Here is an 18,893-nt window from a genome sequence, read left to right on the forward strand (position 1 = left end):
TTTCCCAACAAGAAATCAATATTATTTTTAATTTACCTTTTATTTTTAATAATTTATTTTAAAAATATATATATATATTATTATTATTATTAAGAATTCAGATGAGGAAAGAAGTTGGGTCTGTTCTTCAGTGTGACTTTTTTTCCCCAACAAGAGTTCAATATTTTTAATTTACCTTTACTTTTAATAATTTATTTAAAAAAATATATATAATATTATTATTAATAATAATAATAATAATAATAATAATAATAATAATATTATTATTATTAATCATTCAGATGTATAAGGGAAATAAGTTGGGTCTTTTCTTTAGTGTGACTTTTTCCCCAACAAGAGTTCAATATTATTTTTAATTTACCTTTATTTTTAATAATTTATTTGAAAAAAAAAAAAAATTATATATATATATATATATATATATATATATATATATATATATATATATATATATATATATATATATATATATAATATATTTAATATTATTATTATTAAGAATTCAGATGATAAGGGAAAGAAGTTGGGTCTGTTCTTCAGTGTGACTTTTTCCCCAAAAAGAGTTCAATATTATTTTTAATTTACCTTTTTATTTTTTTTTAATTATTAAAAAAAAAATGATAAATAATAGTTGTTGTTGTTGTTGTTATTAATAATTCAGATGGATAAGGGAAAAAAGTTAGGTCTGTTCTTCAGTATTTCAGTATGACTTTTTCCCTAACAAGAGTTCAATATTATTTTTAATACTATTATTATTATTATTATTATTATTATTAATAATAATTCAGATGATAAGGGAAAGAAGTTAGGTCTGTTCTTCAGTGTGACCTTTTCCCAACAAGAGTTCAATATTCTTTAGAATTTACCTTTATTTTTAAAAATGTATTTTAAAAAATAAAAAATAATAATAATTCAGATGGATAAGGGAAAGACGTTAGGTTTGTTCTTCATTATGAATTTTCCCAACAAGAGTTATTATATTATTTTGAATTTACCTTTTATTTTTAATATTTAATTTTATTTAAAAAAAATATATATATATATACATATATATATATATATATATATATATATATATATATATATATATATATATATATATAAAAATAATAATGATTATTATTGGGCAGCACAGTAGTGCAGTGGTTAGTAGCACTTTCGCTTAGCAGCAAAAGGGGTGCTGGTTTGAATCCCAACCATGACTGCCTGGAGTTTCCATGGTCTCCCTGTGTGGGTTTCCTCCGGGGTTATCTGGTTTCCTCCTACACTCCAAAGACACACTTTAATTGGCTCCTGTCTAAATTGGCCGTAGTATGTGTATGTATGAATGTGAGATGTCAATGTATATTGTTATTGCGTTGCGTAAATTTACGGCGCTACATACATAGAATACATTATTATTCTTAAAAAAACAATTATAATATTATTCTGAAAATAATTATAAATATTATTCTAAAGAGTATTATTAATCATAAAACAATAATAATAATTATTATTATTATTACTGTTATTATTATTTTAAGCAATAAAAATAATATTGATGATAATTTTAATTTTTTAAGTTTGTTGAACATCATGCAGCGGTAAAAGATTCCAATCCCCGCAAATTGAAATGATCTGATAATAATAATAATACAAATTATTATTACTGTTATTGTTTTTATTTAATTGGTAATTTTAATAATAATTTAAGTTTTTTAAGTTTGTTGAAGCGGCATGTAAAATATCCCAATCCCCACAAACTATAATATGATGATGATGATGATAATACAAATTATTATTACTGTTATTGTTTTTATTATTTTAATTGATAATAATAATAATATTAATAATAATTAAAAATGTTTAAGATTGTTGAACATCATGCAGCGGCATGTAAAATATCCCAATCCCCACAAATTAAAATTAGATGATGATGATGATGATGATGATGATGATACAATTATTATCACTGTTACTGTTCTTATTATTTTAATCGATAATATTATTAATAATTTTTTTTATTTTTTTACGTTTTTTGAACATAATGCAGAGGCATGTAAAATATCCCAATCCCCACAAATTATAATATGATGATGATGATGATGATGATGATGATGATGATGATGATGATGATGATGATGATGATGATAATAATACAAATTATTATTACTGTTATTGTTTTTATTTAATTGATAATATTAATAATAATTTAGTTTTTTAAGATTGTTGAACATCATGCAGCGGCATGTAAAATATCCCAATCCCCACAAATTAAATTATCTGATGATGATGATAATAATAATACAAATTGTTATTTCTGTTATTGTTTTTATTATTTTAATCGATTAATATTATTAATAATTTTTCTTTTTTTTTACGTTTTTTGAACATCATGCAGCGGCATGTAAAAGATCCCAATCCCCCCAAATTATAATTATCTAAAACTTTAGCCCAAGGCTTGTTCACTTAGTAAATCAAAGAAACTCTATAATATAAAAAGTGAGCGAGTATTATTAGTAGAATCAAACGCTTCTCTGTCTCTTTGGCAGACGTTTGTGCCCATGTAGGGCAAAGTAGCTCCAGATCCAGAGTATAGATGTGAATAACCCTGCAGCTCTGAGAAGATCACGCTTGTCAACCAACAACCATGGCGGGCGTTGGGGTGGCAAATTGGGCAACTGCTTAGGGTTGGCACAATAAAATTAAATAAAAAGACCCCGTCACCAACGTAACATTCAGAGCAAATGGCACTTCATCGCACCAATGCATTTAATAGGCGATACATTAAATAAATGGCGGAGCCGGATCCCAATCACGTGACCACTGTGACAGCCAACCACAGCGTCAGGTGATCTGCCAATCGGAACCCCCCATGTTCAAACCTTTTTAAAGGGTGGGTGGGAAAGGGTTAATCACTCTCCCAGAAAATGCAAAGTCATCTTCTCCATATCATAACCCTCCAGCTTCCTCCTGTCCTCCGTCTCACACACAACGCCAGACATGTCGTATCTCTACACTCCGTGACACTGAGGTTACTATAAAAACATTCCGGGGAGGAGAAGAAGGTCAAATCTGCCGCAATGTGATCCATGAAAACAGGGCCGCCATCAGGGGGGTACAGACAGTACACCTGTAAGGGGCCCGGAGGTCCCCAGGGCCCCGGATGGCAACCCCCTTTTTATTTTATTATATTTTTTATTTATTTTTTTGTAAGGGGTCCAGAGGTCCCCGGATGGCAACCCCCCTTTTTTTTATTTAATATATATATATTTTTTATTAAAGGGCCCAGGGGTCCCCAGGGCCCTGGATGAAACCCCCCCCCTTTTTTATAAAAAAAAATGTGTATATATGTATATATTAAAATATAAAATATATTTTTTTTTTTATATTAAAGGCTCCAGAGGTCCCCAGGGGCCCTGGATGGTAAACCCCTTTTTTTATAAAAAAAATTATATTATATATATATATAAAAAATAAATAAAGGGCCCAGAGGTCCCCAGTGCCCCGGATGGCAACCCCCCCCCCCCCCCTCATATTTTTTATAAAAAAAAAATATTTTTTTTTATTTCTTTTTTTTTATATATGTATTTTTTTATTATAGGGCCCAGAGGGCCCCAGATGGCTACCCCCCCTTTTTTTTATATATATATTTTTTTATTAAAGGGCCCTTAGGTACCCCCCTTTTCTTATTTATTTTTATAAATGTTTAATTAAAAAAATATATATATATATATATATAAAAATAAAAAATAAAGGGCCCAGAGGTCGCCAGGGCCCTGGATGGCAACCCCCCCCTGATTTTTTTTATAAAAAATAAATATTTTTTTTATATATTTTTTTTTTTTTTTTTTTTTTTTTATATATGTATTTTTTTTATTATAGGGCCCAGAGGTCCCCAGGGCCCCGGATGGCTACCCCCCCCCTTTTTTTTATAAAAAAATATATATATATATATATATATAAAAATAAAAAATAAAGGGCCCAGAGGTCGCCAGGGCCCTGGATGGCAACCCCCCCCTGATTTTTTTTATAAAAAATAAATATTTTTTTTATATATTTTTTTTTTTTTTTTTTTTTATATATGTATTTTTTTTATTATAGGGCCCAGAGGTCCCCAGGGCCCCGGATGGCTACCCCCCCCTTTTTTTTATAAAAAAATATATATTTTTTTCTTTCTTTTTTTTATATATATATATATATATATATATATATATATATATATATATATATATATATATATATATATATATATATATAATTTTTTTTTTTATTAAAGGGCCCATAGGTACCCCCCTTTTCTTATTTATTTTTATAAATGTTTAATTAAAAATATATATATATATATATATATATAAATAAAGGGCCCAGAGGTCCCCAGGGCCCCCCGGATGGCAACCCCCCCACCCCCATTTTTTTTATAAAAAATAAATAATTTTTTTATATATTTGTCTTATTTCTTTTTTTTCCTTTTTCTTTTTCTTTCTTTTTTTTATATATGTATTTTTTTTATTAAAGGGCCCAGAGGTCCCCAGGGCCCCGGGTGGCTACCCCTCCTTTTTTTTTTTTATATATATATTTTAATATATATATATTTTTCTTTATTTTTTTTTCTTTGGGGGGAGGCATGCCCTGTTGGCGGCCCTGCATGAAAAGGACCTCTTAGTCTGGCCATACACAGGTCGAATTTTCGAAAGAATTTTCTTTCTCTAAAATCCCATCTAAGCATTTTCGTTCGAATTTCGCACCATTAGCGGAATTCCGCAGCAACAGCCGATTTCCGTGTGGCCATCGAATTTCTGACACGTTGGAAATATTTTGAAAAACAAACGATTTTCTAATCAATGATGGGAGAATCGCGCGAGAAATGTAATCGAAAAAAAAATGCGCATTAGTGCAAGAAAAGGAAATTCCCGGAAAGGAAAGATTCCCGGCCATGAAAATTCTTTTCTGTAGCAACAGGAGGTGGAATTGAAGGCTTGGTTGGTCAAATTTCAAAATCAATGGTGGCACCATCAGATCACAAAACACGCAAAATTTCTGATTTTTTAAAAGAAAATTCTTTCGAAAATCGACCCGTGTATGGTCAGTCTAAGTCTACCAGCTTCTTTACATCTTTATTATAAAGCCGTGGTCTCCAAACTGTGGCCTGAGGGCTAGAAGTGGCCCTTACCTTGTTTTTAGCCGGCCCTATTTACCTTCAACTGACACCAATGATGGGACACTATTCCTCCCACTGACACCAATGATGGGGCACTATTCCTCCCACTGACACCAATGATGGGACACTATTCCTTCCACTGATACCAATGATGGGACACTATTCCTCCCACTGATACCAATGATGGGACACTATTCCTCCCACTGACACCAATGATGGGACACTATTCCTCCCACTGATACCAATGATGGGACACTATTCCTCCCTCTGATACCAATGATGGGACACTATTCCTCCCACTGACACCAATGATGGGACACTATTCCTCCCTCTGATACCAATGATGGGACACTATTCCTCCCACTGATACCAAGGATGGGACACTATTCCTCCCACTGAAACCAATGATGGGACACTATTCCTCCCACTGAAACCAATGATGGGACACTATTCCTCCCACTGATACCAATGATGGGACACTATTCCTCCCACTGACACCAATGATGGGACACCATTCCTCCCACTGATACCAACGATGGGACACTATTCCCCCCACTGATACCTATGATGGGACACTATTCCTCCCACTGACACCAATGATGGGACACTATTCCTCCCACTGACACCAATGATGGGACACTATTCCTCCCACTGACACCAATGGTGGGACACTATTCCTCCCACTGATACCAATGGTGGGGCACTATTCCTTCCACTGACACCAATGATGGGACACTATTCCTCCCACTGATACTGATGATGGGGCATTATTCATTCCACTGACACCAATGATAGGACATTATTCCTCCCACTGATACCAATGATGGGACACTATTCCTCCCACTGACACCAATGATGGGACACCATTCCTCCCACTGATACCAATGATGGGACACTATTCCTCCCACTGACACCAATGATGGGACACCATTCCTCCCACTGACACCAATGATGGGACACCATTCCTCCCACTGATACCAATGATGGGACACTATTCCTCCCACTGATACCAATGATGGGACACTATTCCTCCCACTGATACCAATGATGGGACACTATTCCTCCCACTGATACCAATGATGGGACACACTACAGATGAATCACACTACTTACAGTTAAAGAGTAACTCCACTTTCCCATTTGGGTGATGAAAGTACATTGTGGGGTTTTAACAAGCTTCGTAGCGACTCCCTACTTTCTTGTTTCAATGAAGACCCAGCTGTTTATTTCACCATGTACTGTGCAGACTGATTCCGAATGGGAGGATCTGGTTCATTACATTGACCTGGTGCTCACTCAGTGTTCTAATGAGAAAAGCTACAGGGTCTGTATCCCTTTTAGAAGTATCGGGGAATATCCCGCCAAAACTGAAATTCCTATTGCAGAGGATGCCAAAAATTCAAATTTTTGGCTTGTGTAACAATTGTATAGGATGTATTTTTTTTCCAACAAAGATGGAGTTATCCTTTAACTTTGCAGTATGAACACTCATATGCAACTCCGCCCATAATTCCTCGGCAAAAGCACACTCTCCACCCACAGGGTCCTTTTTTACACCCACTTTCAGGTCAGTTCTCAGATTGGGATAAACCAAAAAGGTGCTGTACCCGTATTTAACCACTTAAGGACCGCCTCCTGTACATATACGTCGGCAGAATGGCACGGCTGGACACAAGCACGTACAGGTACGTCCTCTTTAAGTGCCCAATCGTGGGTCACGGGCGCGCGCCCGCGACCCGTTCCGAAGCTCCGTGACCGCGGGACCCGATCACCGATGGAGTCCCGCGATCGGTCCCCGGAGCTGAAGAACGGGGAGAGCCGTGTGTAAACACACCTTCCCCGTTCTTCACTGTGGCGCCGTCATCGATCGTGTGTTCCCTGATATAGGAAATCACAATCAATGATGTCACACCTACAGCCACACCCCCCTACAGTTAGAAACACAAATGAGGTCACACATAACCCCTTCAGCGCCCCCTTGTGGTTAACTCCCAAACTGCAATTTTTAATTTTCACAGTTATCAGTGCATTTTTAATGCATTTTTTGCTGTGAAAATGACAATGGTCCCAAAAATGTGTCAAAATTGTCCGAAGAGTCCGCCATAATGTCGCAGTCACGAAAAAAAAATCGCTGATCGCCGCCATTAGTAGTAAAAAAAAAATATTTAATAAAAATGCAATAAAACTATCCCCTATTTTGTAAACGCTATAAATTTTGCGCAAACCAATCGATAAACTCTTATTGTGATTTTTTTTTTTACCAAAAATATGTAGAAGAATACGTATCGGCCTAAACTGAGGAAAAAATGTTTTTATATATGTTTTTGGGGGATATTTATTATAGCAAAAAGTAAAAAATATTGCATTTTTTTTCAAAATTGTCGCTCTATTTTTGTTTATAGCGCAAAAAATAAAAACCGCAGAGGTGATCAAATACCACCAAAAGAAAGCTCTATTTGTGGGGAAAAAAGGACGCCAATTTTGTTTGGGAGCCACGTCGCACGACCGCGCAATTGTCAGTTAAAGCGACGCATTGCCGAATTTTGTTTGGGAGCCACGTCGCACGACTGTGCAATTGTCAGTTAAAGCGACGCATTGCCGAATCGCAAAATAACAATGGTCCCAAAAATGTGTCAAAATTGTCCGAAGTGTCCGCCATAATGTCGCAGTCGCCGCCATTAGTAGTAAAAAAAAAAAAAAATTTATAAAAATGCAATAAAACTATCCCCTATTTTGTAAACGCTATAAATTTTGCGCAAACCAATCGATAAACGCTTATTGCGATTTTTTTTACCAAAAATAGGTAGAAGAATACGTATCGGCCTAAACTGAGGAAAAAAATAATTGTTTTATATATTTTTTGGGGGATATTTATTATAGCAAAAAGTAAAAAAATATTTTTTTCAAAACTGTCGCTCTATTTTTGTTTATTGCGCAAAAAATAAAAACCGCAGAGGTGATCGAATACCACCAAAAGAAAGCTCTATTGGTGGGGAAAAAGGGACGCCAATTTTGTTTGGGAGCCACGTCGCACGACAGCGCAATTGTCAGTTAAAGCGACGCAGTGCCGAATCGCAAAACCTGGCCGGGTCCTTCAGCTGCATTTTGGTCCGGGTCTTAAGTGGTTAAGTAATGCCCACAAGCCCCACAGAACGGTGGAAAGAGCAGCAGCAGACTGAAGAGGTCATCCCTCTACTCGGTCTGGTCTCTCCACTTATGTGCATTTTTCATGTCAACACGCCCCCAGTCCTACCCCGCCCCCCCAGTCCTGCCCCGCCCCCCTCCAGTCCTGCCCCGCCCCCCCTCCAGTCCTGCCCCGCCCCCCCTCCAGTCCTGCCCCGGCCCCCCTCCAGTCCTGCCCCGCCCCCCCTCCAGTCCTGCCTCGCCCCCCTCCAGTCCTGCCCCGGCCCCCCTCCAGTCCTGCCCCGCCCCCCTCTCCCTGCCCTGCTGTAAAAGAGGTTCTCAGCAGACCATTACCAAGTCAGACTCCAGTAGTCCATACACGATTCTCAGTTTACATTGGAAGTGAAGATTTATTTAGAAGCCACCCAAGACTCCTTGTATTTGACAGATGATGACGAATCAGCTTCAGACCAGCTTTCGCAACATCTGGAACGTATTTCCTCTCCCCCCCCCCTCCCCTCCCCCCTCCTCTGCGACTGTCTTATGCAAATAACATTCCACATAAGGATGGGAGAATTGTGCTACTTGCTGAGTGCAAGATAAGAGTGACTGTTCTCTCTTTATAGAGTATCATGTAAATATAATGTATATAAAACAAGAATTACAGTGTCTAGAAAAAGTTTTCATACCCCTTGAAATTTTTCCACATTTTGTCATGTTACGTAAATGTATTTTATTGGGATTTTATGTGATAGGCCAGGGGTCTCCAACAGGGCTGGACAGGGACAAAAATTTGGCCCTGGACATCATCCAGACTGGCCCACTTTGACAGGTCTCTCCCATGGCGGCCGGACAACTCCCGCTCCCCCCCCCCCACGCCCACCCAAGCCCCCTGTCCCCTTCACTAGCCGTTCTACGTTATTAGATACTGGTACTCTTATAGGCAGTACCAGTGGGGAAGCTAGACATTATTTCACCCGGGGGGAAATAATCAGTTTGGGCCCCCTTATGGGACAAGATTAGGCAGAAGTGAGAAACTCCCAGGCCATAGCTGTTGAGTCAGCTGTCTGTCCCCTCCCCCCTGCTCCTCCGGTCCTTCCCCTGCTTCTCTCTTCCCCCCAGGTGAGTGCTGCAGGGAGGGAGAGACAGAGGAGCGGAGGGGGGCGGCGGTCCGCTGTCACTGAAGCCGGCCCACTGAGCCATCGGCCCACCGGGAAACTCCCTGTTGTCCCAATGGCCAGTCCATCCCTGGTCTCCAAACTTTTCAACACGAGGGCCACATTGTAGATTTTACAAGTATTCAGGGGCCGAAAAAAAAAATCAGTTATGTATAAAATATCACCGGTGTCCCCATCAGCAGTGTATCCATCAGCAGTGTATCCATCAGCAGTGTATCCATCAGCGGTGTCCCCATCAGCAGCGTCCCCATCATTGCTGATGGGCACACCGCTGATGGGCACACCAATAATGGGGACTCTGATGATGGGGACACCACTTATGGGGACACCGGTGTCCCCATCATCGCTGATGGGGACACTATGAAGGGGGGACCCATTAGTGGTGTCCTCATTAGTGGTGCCCCCATCAGCGGTGTCCCCATCAGCAGTGTCCCCATCAGTGGTGTCCCCATCAGAGGTGTCCCCATCAGCAGTGTCCCCATCAGAGGTGTCCCCAGCAATGTTCCCTTCAGCACAGCGGCACCCGCGGCACCTCCCCTCTTCCCGCCCGCTGTTTGAATTAACGATCCTTTCACGAGTGTAGCAGCGGGCGGGAAGAGGGGAGGTGCCGCACCTGTGACGTCACTCGTGGAAGGATCGTAACTTCAAACAGCGGGCGGGAAGTGGGGAGGTGCCGCACCTCGGTGGTCCCAGGCAGCAGCCAATGAAAAAAAAACGGCGCTGCTTCCATGCCACGGTGTGGCAGCATGGACAGCTTTGTTTACACTGCAGGCCGGATAAAACACACAAGCGGGCCGGATGTGGCCTGCGGGCCGGGGTTTGGAGACCCCTGTGATGGACCAACACAAAGTGGCACATAATTGTAAAGTGGGAAGAAAATTATAAATTGTTTTCAATTTTTTTTTACAAATAAATATGTGAAAAGTGTGGGGGGGCATTTGTATGGCGCCCCCCGGAGTCAATACTTTGTAGAACCTCCTTTCTCTACAATTACAGCTGCAAGTCTTTTTGGAGATGTCTCTACCAGCTTTGCCCTTCTAGAGAGGGACATTTCTCCCCATTCTTCTTTGTAAAATATCTCAAGTTCTGTCAGATTGGATGGAGAGCGTCTGTGATCAGCAATTTTCACGTCTTGCCACAGATTCTCAATGGGATTTCGGTCTGGACTGTGACTGGGCCATTCTAACATATGAATATGCTTTGATCTAAACCATTCCATTGTAGCTCTGGCTGTATGTTTAGGGTCGTTGTCTTGCTGGAAGGTGAACCTCTGCCCCAGTCTCAAGTCTTTTGCAGACTCTAACAGGTTTTCTTCTATGATAGTCCTGTATTTGTCTCCATCCATCTTCCCATCAACTCTGACCAGCTTCCCTGTCCCTGCTGAAGAAAAGCATCCCCACCACATGATGCTGCCACCACCATGTTTCACGGTGGGGATGGTGTGTTCAGGGTGATGTGCAGTGTTAGTTTTTCCGCCACACACAGTGTTTTGCTTTTAGGCCAAAAAGTTACATTTTGGTCTCATGTGACCAGAGCACCTTCTTCCACATGCTTGCTGTGTCCCCCACATGGCTTCTCACAAACTGCAAACAGGACTTCTTATGGTTTTCTTTCTCCAATGTCTTTCTTCTTGTCACTCTTCCATAAAGGGCAGATTTGTGGAGAGACCACTAATAGTTGTCCTGTGGACAGATTCTCCCCCCTGAGCTGTGGATCTCTGCAGCTCCTCCAGAGTTACCATGGACCTCTTGGCTGCTTCTCTGATGAATGCTCTCCTTGCCCGGCCCGGTCAGTTTAGGTGGATGGCGATGTCTTGGTAGGTTTGCAGTTGTCCCATACTCTTTCCATTTTCGGGCGATGGATTGAACAGAGTTCTGTGAGATGTTCAAAGCTTGGGATATTTTTTTATAACCTAACCCTGCTTTCTACTTCTCCACAACTTTATCCCTGACCTGTCTGGTGTGTTCCATGGCCTTCATGATGCTGTTTGTTCACTAAGAGCCCTTTCACACTGGAAACGCCTATAGCGGAGCGGGGCGTTTTTGGAGCGTTTTTTTTCAGCGCTCAAAAGCTGCTCCAAAGATGCTGCTTGCAGGACTTTTCTCAACGCTCCTCCAGCGCAATGCCTCAGTGTAAAAGGGTCCATTGAGATGCATGGGGAGCGTTTTAATAGCGCTATTTTTACCGCGAAAACGCGGCAAAAACGCACCAGTGTTAAAGGGCTCTAAGGTTCAAACCTCTGAGGGCTTCACAGAACAGCTGTATTTATACTGAGACTAAATTGCACACAGGTGGATTCTATTTACAAATGAGGTGACTTCTGAAGGCAGTTGGTTCCACTAGATTTTAGTTATGGGGTATCGGAGTAAAGGGGGGCTGAATACAAATGTACCCCCCACACTTATTTGTAAAAAAAAAAATGAAAACCATTTATCATTTTCCTTCCACTTCACAATTATGTGCCACTCTGTGTTGGTCTATCACATAAAATCCCAATAAAATACATTTACGTTTTTGGTTGCAACATAACAAAATGTGGGAAATGTTCAAGGGGTATGAATACTTTTTCAAGGCATTGTAATTATACATATAAATATATAGGAATATACTGTATATAAACCATATTATAAATAAATTATATCTATACAGTTGGGTCTAAATATATTTGGACCACAGGTACAATTTTCATACTTTTGGCTCTGTGTGTCACCAGAATAAAATTTGAAGTTCAGACTTTCAGATTTAATTCAAGGGGTTGAACATAAATATCAAGTACAAATTTTAGGAACTGCAACTTTTTTCTACACAGCCCCCCCCCCCCCATTTTTAGTGGCTCAAATGTAATTGGACAAATGAATATAATCATAAATTAAGGGCCAGATTCTCGTAAAGCGGCGTATCTTTGCGGCGGCGTAACGTATCCGATTTACGTTACGCCTCCGCAACAGGCAAGTGCTGTATTCTCAAAGCACTTGCTCCGTAAGTTGCGGCGGCGTAGCGTAAATCGGCCGGTGTAGGCCCGCCTAATTCACATTTGGAACAGGGGGGCGTGTGTTATGTAAAATGACCATGACCCAACGTGATTGACGTTTTTCACGAACGGCGCATGCTCCGTCCGTGGAAATCTCCCAGTGCGCATTGCTCCTAATACGCCGCAAAGGACGTATTGGTTTTGAAGTGGACATAAATTACGCCCAGCCCCATTCACGGACGAGTTACGCAAACGACGTAAAATTTTCAAATTTTGTCGCAAGAACGACGGCCATACTTAACATTGGTACGCTGCACGTAAACGGCGTAACTGTACTGCGTCGGCCGGGCGTACATTCGCGAATTTGCGTATCTAGCTGATTTACGTATTTCGACGCGTAAATCAGCGTACACGCCCCTAGCGGCCAGCGTAAATATGCAGTTACGCTCCGATGGCGTAAGAGACTTACGCCTGTCGGATCTAAGGGAAATCTATGCGTAACTGATTCTAAGAATCAGGCGCATAGATACGACGGCGCAACTCAGAGATGCGCCGTCGTATCTCGTTTGTGAATCTGGGCCTAAATGTTTTTATATATATATATTTTGTTGAGAATCCTTTACTGGCAATGACTGCCTGAGGTCTGGAGCCCATGGACATCACCAAGGACTGGCTTTCCTCCTTTCTGATGCCTTGTCAGGCTCTAACCACAGATGTCTTCAGTTGTTCTTTCTTTGTGGGTCTTTTCTGCCTTTAGTTTTGCCTTCAGCAAGTGAAATGAATGCTCAATTGGGTTGCGATCAGGTGATTGACTTTGGGCATTGCAGAATATTCCACTTATTTTCCTTCAAAAGCTCCTGAGTTTCTTTTGCAGTGTGTTTTGGATCATTGTCCATCTGTACTGTCCAATCAACTTTGCTGCATTTGGCTGAATCTCGTATTACATCTGTAAACACTGCTGAATTCACCCGGCTGCTTCGGTCACATCATCAATAAACCACCAATGACCCAGTGCCACTGGAAGCCATGCATGCCCGTGCCATCACACTGCAAGCTCCACCATGTGACCACAGATGACGTTGTGTGCTTTGGATCATGAGCTGTTCCAAGCCTTCTCCACACTTTTGTCTTCCCGTCATTCTGGTACAGAATAATCTTCATTTCATCCGTCCAAAGAATGCTTTTCCACAACTGACCTGGCTTTTTTTTAGATGTTTTTGTGCAAATCTGGCTTTTCTATTCTTCAGTCTTATGAATGGTTTGCACCTTGTGGAGAACCCTCTGTATTTTCTCTTGTGAGGTTTTCTCTTGATTGTAGACTTTGACAATAATACACCCACCTCCTGGATAGAGAGTGTCCTTCACTTGTCTGGACTATGGATGCTGTGAATGGGTTTTTCTTCACCATAGAGAGGATCCTGCGATCATCCGCCACTGTTGTCTTCTGTGGACGTCCAGGTCTTTTTATGTTGCTGAGCTCACCAGTACGTTCTTCCTTCCTCGGAATGTGCCAAAATGTTGATTTGGCCACTCCTAATGTTGCTGCTATCACTCTGAAGGATTTGTTTCATTTTTTAAGCCTTACAATGGCCTACTGGAGAGTGTACTTCACTTGTCTGGATGTTGTGAATGGGTTTTTCTTTACCATAGAGAGATTACTGCGATCATCCGCCACTGTTATCTTCTGTGGATGTCCAGGTCTTTTTATGTTGCTGAGCTCACCAGTATATTCTTCCTTCCTCAAAATGTACCAAAATGTTGATTTGGCCACTCCTAATGTTGCTGCTATCTCTCTGAAGGATTTGTTTAATTTTTTAAGCCTTACAATGGCCTACTGGAGAGTGTACTTTTACTTGTATGTATGTTGTGAATGGGGTTTTCTTTACCATAGAGAGGATCATGCGATCATCCGCCACTGTTGTCTTCTATGGACGTCCAGGTCTTTTTATGTTGCTGAGCTCACCAGTATATTCTTCCTTCCTCAAAATGTACCAAAATGTTGATTTGGCCACTCCTAATGTTTCTGCTATCTCTATGAAGGATTCGTTTCATTTTTGAAGCCTTACAATGGCCTCCTGGTGAGTGTACTGCTACTTCACTTGTCTGGATGTTGTGAATGGGTTTTTCTTTACCATAGAGAGGATACTGCGATCATCCGCCACTGTTGTCTTCTGTAGACGTCCAGGTCTTTTTATGTTGCTGAGCTCACCAGTGCGTTCTTCTTTTCTCAGAATGTACCAAACTGTTGATTTGGCTACTCCTGATGTTGCTGCTATCTCTCCGATGGATTTGTTTTGTGTTTGAAGCTGTTGAACACATGATGTAGGTTGACAGCAATAGATTCCAAATTCAAATACCACACTTGGAATCAACTCCAGACCTTTTACCTGCTTAATTGATGAAGAAATAACGAAGGAGTAGCCCACACCTGGCCATGAAACGGCTTTTGATTCAATTGTCCAATTACTTTTGGTCCCTTGAAAAAGGAGGTGTGGCTATTCTTAAGAGCTGTAATTCCTAAACCCTTCCTCCGATTTAGATGTACATACCCTCGAATTGAACCTGAGAGTGTGCATGTTCAGCCCATATCCATTATAAAACTATAGCTTGAATATGTATTGGTAAATGCCGGAAAAACAAAACTAAAATTGTGCCTATACATGGACATAACCGTGTACAGTATAAATTGTTTATTTGTATCAATTTACAAAATGCAAAGTGAGAGAACAGATTTTTTTTTTAAATCAAATCATTATTTGGTGTGACCACCCTTTGGCTTCAAACCGGCCTCAATTCTTACATTTGCACAAAGTCAGAGATTTTGTAGGATTAGAGTCCGATGTACCATTATACCAAGCAGGTGCTAATGATCATCAATTTCATATGTTGGTTGAAACACTTTCATTAACTGAAACAGAAACGGCTGTGTAGGAGGCCTAAAACTGGATGAAGAACCCTTAGTGCCGGTTCACACCAGCGCAACTTTGAAGTCGTCATCCCTGCGTGACTTCATCGTGGCTTGCATACGACTTCTTTCTCTAACGGAGGTCAATGCAAGTCATGATGAAGTCACCCCAAAATGGCGCAGGAACCTTTTTCTTAGTCGGAGCGACTTGAGTCACACCGATTAGAACGGTTCAATGGCTGTTAATGGGGGACGAATTTTCATATATATGCTATAAACACACACATACATATGTAGCGTAATTATATAATTTTTTACATTTATTTTATATGAAATGTGTGTGTGTGTGTGTGTATATATATATATATATATATATATATATATATATATATACACACACATTTTTACGTATACATTTAATTATATAATAAAAATATTAAATATGATAAATGTAAACAATATATTATATAAAAAAATTATATAAAATAAATGTAAGAAATTATATAATTACGCTATGTGTGTGTAATATATAAAAAATACACACACCGTAATTATATAATATATAATTTTTTACATTATTTATTAATATAATATATTGTTGACATTTATTTTATATTGTATTTAATATCTTTATATAATTATATTTATAAGTTTTTATATATATATTATAAATTGAATAAAATATTACATTTATTGTAAACAATATATTATAATAATATATTATATAACTACATTGTATATATATATACATTTTTACTTATAAATGTAATTATATAATACAAATATTGAATATGATAAATGTAAACAATATATTATATAAAATAAATGTAAGAAATTATATAATTACGCTATGTGTGTATAATATATATATAATACACACACACCGTAATTAAATAATATATCATTTTTTACATTATTTATTAATATAATATATTGTTGACATTTATAATATATTGTTGACATTTATTTTATATTGTATTTAATATCTTTATATAATTATATTTATAAGTTTTTATATATATATTATAAATTGAATAAAATATTACATTTATTGTAAACAATATATTATAATAATATATTATATAATTACATTGTGTGTGTGTGTGTATATATATATATATATATATATATATATATATATATATATATATATATGTATATGTATATATATATATATATATATATATATATATATATATATATATATACATACACACATTTTTACTTATAAATGTAATTATATAATAAAAATATTAAATATGATAAATGTAAACCATATATTATATAAAAAAATTATATAAAATAAATGACATTTTTTTTATTTACGCTATGTGTGTGTAATATATATAATACACACACACACCGTAATTATATAATATATAATTTTTTACATTATTTATTTATTTAATATAATATATTGTTGACATTTATTTTATATTGTATTTTTTTTTTTTTATAATTATATTTATACGTTTTTATATATATTATAAATTTAATAAAATATTACATTTATTGTTAACGATCTATTATAATAATATATTATATAATTCCATTGTATATATCATTTATATATACTATAAAATATATATAACATTTTTGTATATTAATTTATTATTAATATATAATAATTCTAAGCAATTAAAGACGTTTACAGAACGATTAACGGACAAGGGTCCGGGGTGAAGTTCAGTTCGCAGCATTCTAACATGTGGCTGAGAAAATGCTAACGCACGGCTATGCCTTCTATAACTGTAGCAGAGAGATGCAGGGCAGGGATATCATGTGCCTTCCTAACAAGGGATGGAATGTCACGGAATCTCCAGGCAGAATCTAGAGCTATAATGTAACTCATGTTTAAAGCTGATCTCCAGGAAGATAAATAAAAGGGGAGCATTAATGTGGTTCTGTATTCATTAAGAAAATGATGAAAGCCCAATTATGGGAGCATTAAAAAGTAATTTAGGACTTCCAGCTAACAAAATCAAAGGGCAGTCCAGGCTGTAATACCTTCAACTTGGAGCTGATCCCTGCAGTACTTCATTTGCACCACCAGATGTCCTCAGTTTTCTGGGTTGAATGACGCCCAGCATACTGCTACCTTGTTTCCCCAAAAATAAGACCTACCCTGAAAATAAGACCTAGCGTTATTTTCCAGGAGAGCTGCAATATAAGCCCTACCCCGAAAATAATCCCTAGTTAAAAATGCTTGTAAAATCCTGTAATCCACTCTATTACAGTAGTATATGATGTACAATGTGTGTGTTTCTGTAATATAATTGCGGGTCACAGAAGTGCAGAATGACAGGAAGTGAAGACAAGACAGGAAGTGAAATCTTCCCAATTGGATTCTGACATTAAACTGATGTCACCTTGCATACATGTCAGGATAGCAACGCGCGCTTTGCCACTCTTGGAGGCGCTCTTACCCGTCTTGTCTGAGGAAAACTATTGCGAAACGTGGAGGAGACTGAATACTCCAGCAAGGCCTCCGTGGTTGGCGCTCGTCCTGATTGGGCCCGGAAACTAAGGACGGTGCTCTCCACTTCTGCAAACGCTCTGCGGTTCCGGCTCAGGTTGGAGCGATGGCGCTCGGCGCGGTCCTGTGCGATGACGTACGACAGGGGCACTCCGAATACTCCATGTGGGGAATCTGTAGGACAATGAAAAACAGAATTAAAGGGCATGTACCCCACAACAACGATCTTTTCTTCTTTTTTTTTTTTCTCCCTTTTTGTCTATTTAAATATCTGAATGTGTTTTGTTATATCTGTATAATAAGTACAAAAAATACCAGTTGATCCTGCCACAAATCTTGCTGATAACTTCCTGTGTTCTCTGCCTGTGCTGCACCCCTATCAATTACATTGTTCTGATCTAAATGGTAAAGGAGGACAGCACAGGTGAGAGGTACAGGAGGGTAGCACAGGTACTGTATAGTTGTCACCAGGTACAGAAGGGCAGCACAGGTGAGAGGTACAGAAGGGCAGCACAGGTGAGAGGTACAGGAGGGCAGTACAGGTGAGAGCAGTACAAGAGGGCACAGGTGAGTGGACAGGAGGGCAGCACAGGTAAGAGGTACAGGAGGGTAGCACAGGTACTGTATAGTTGTCACCAGGTACAGGAGGGCAGCACAGGTGAGAAGTACAGGAGGGCAGCACAGGTGAGAAGTACAGGAGGGCAGCACAGGTGAGCGGTACAGGAGGATAGCACAGGTGAGCGGTACAGGAGGGCAGCACAGGTGAGCGGTACAGGAGGGCAGCACAGGTGAGCGGTACAGGAGGGCAGCACAGGTGAGCGGTACAGGAGGGCAGCACAGGTGAGCGGTACAGGAGGGCAGCACAGGTGAGCGGTACAGGAGGGCAGCACAGGTGAGCGGTACAGGAGGGCAGCACAGGTGAGCGGTACAGGAGGGCAGCACAGGTGAGCGGTACAGGAGGGCAGCACAGGTGAGCGGTACAGGAGGGCAGCACAGGTGAGCAGTACAGGAGGGCAGCACAGGTGAGAGGTACAGGAGGGTAGCACAGGTACTGTATAGTTGTCACCAGGTACAGGAGGGCAGCACAGGTGAGAGGTACA

At 39.2% G+C, this 18,893-nt stretch overlaps 1 protein-coding gene across 1 annotated transcript in view; it reads right to left on the reverse strand.

Annotated features, from left to right (window-relative positions):
- Nucleotides 1–18,893, reverse strand: part of LOC120913109 (rho GTPase-activating protein 6-like) — an 84,367-nt gene that overhangs the window by 58,682 nt on the left and 6,792 nt on the right. The window contains exon 4 of the mRNA XM_040322817.1: nucleotides 17,744–17,967. Within this exon, the coding sequence (XP_040178751.1) occupies nucleotides 17,744–17,967 (224 nt within the window). The remainder of the gene's footprint in view (nucleotides 1–17,743; nucleotides 17,968–18,893) is intronic.

The sequence above is a fragment of the Rana temporaria genome, chromosome 9, assembly GCF_905171775.1.
Source record: "Rana temporaria chromosome 9, aRanTem1.1, whole genome shotgun sequence".
Lineage (NCBI taxonomy): Eukaryota > Metazoa > Chordata > Amphibia > Anura > Ranidae > Rana > Rana temporaria.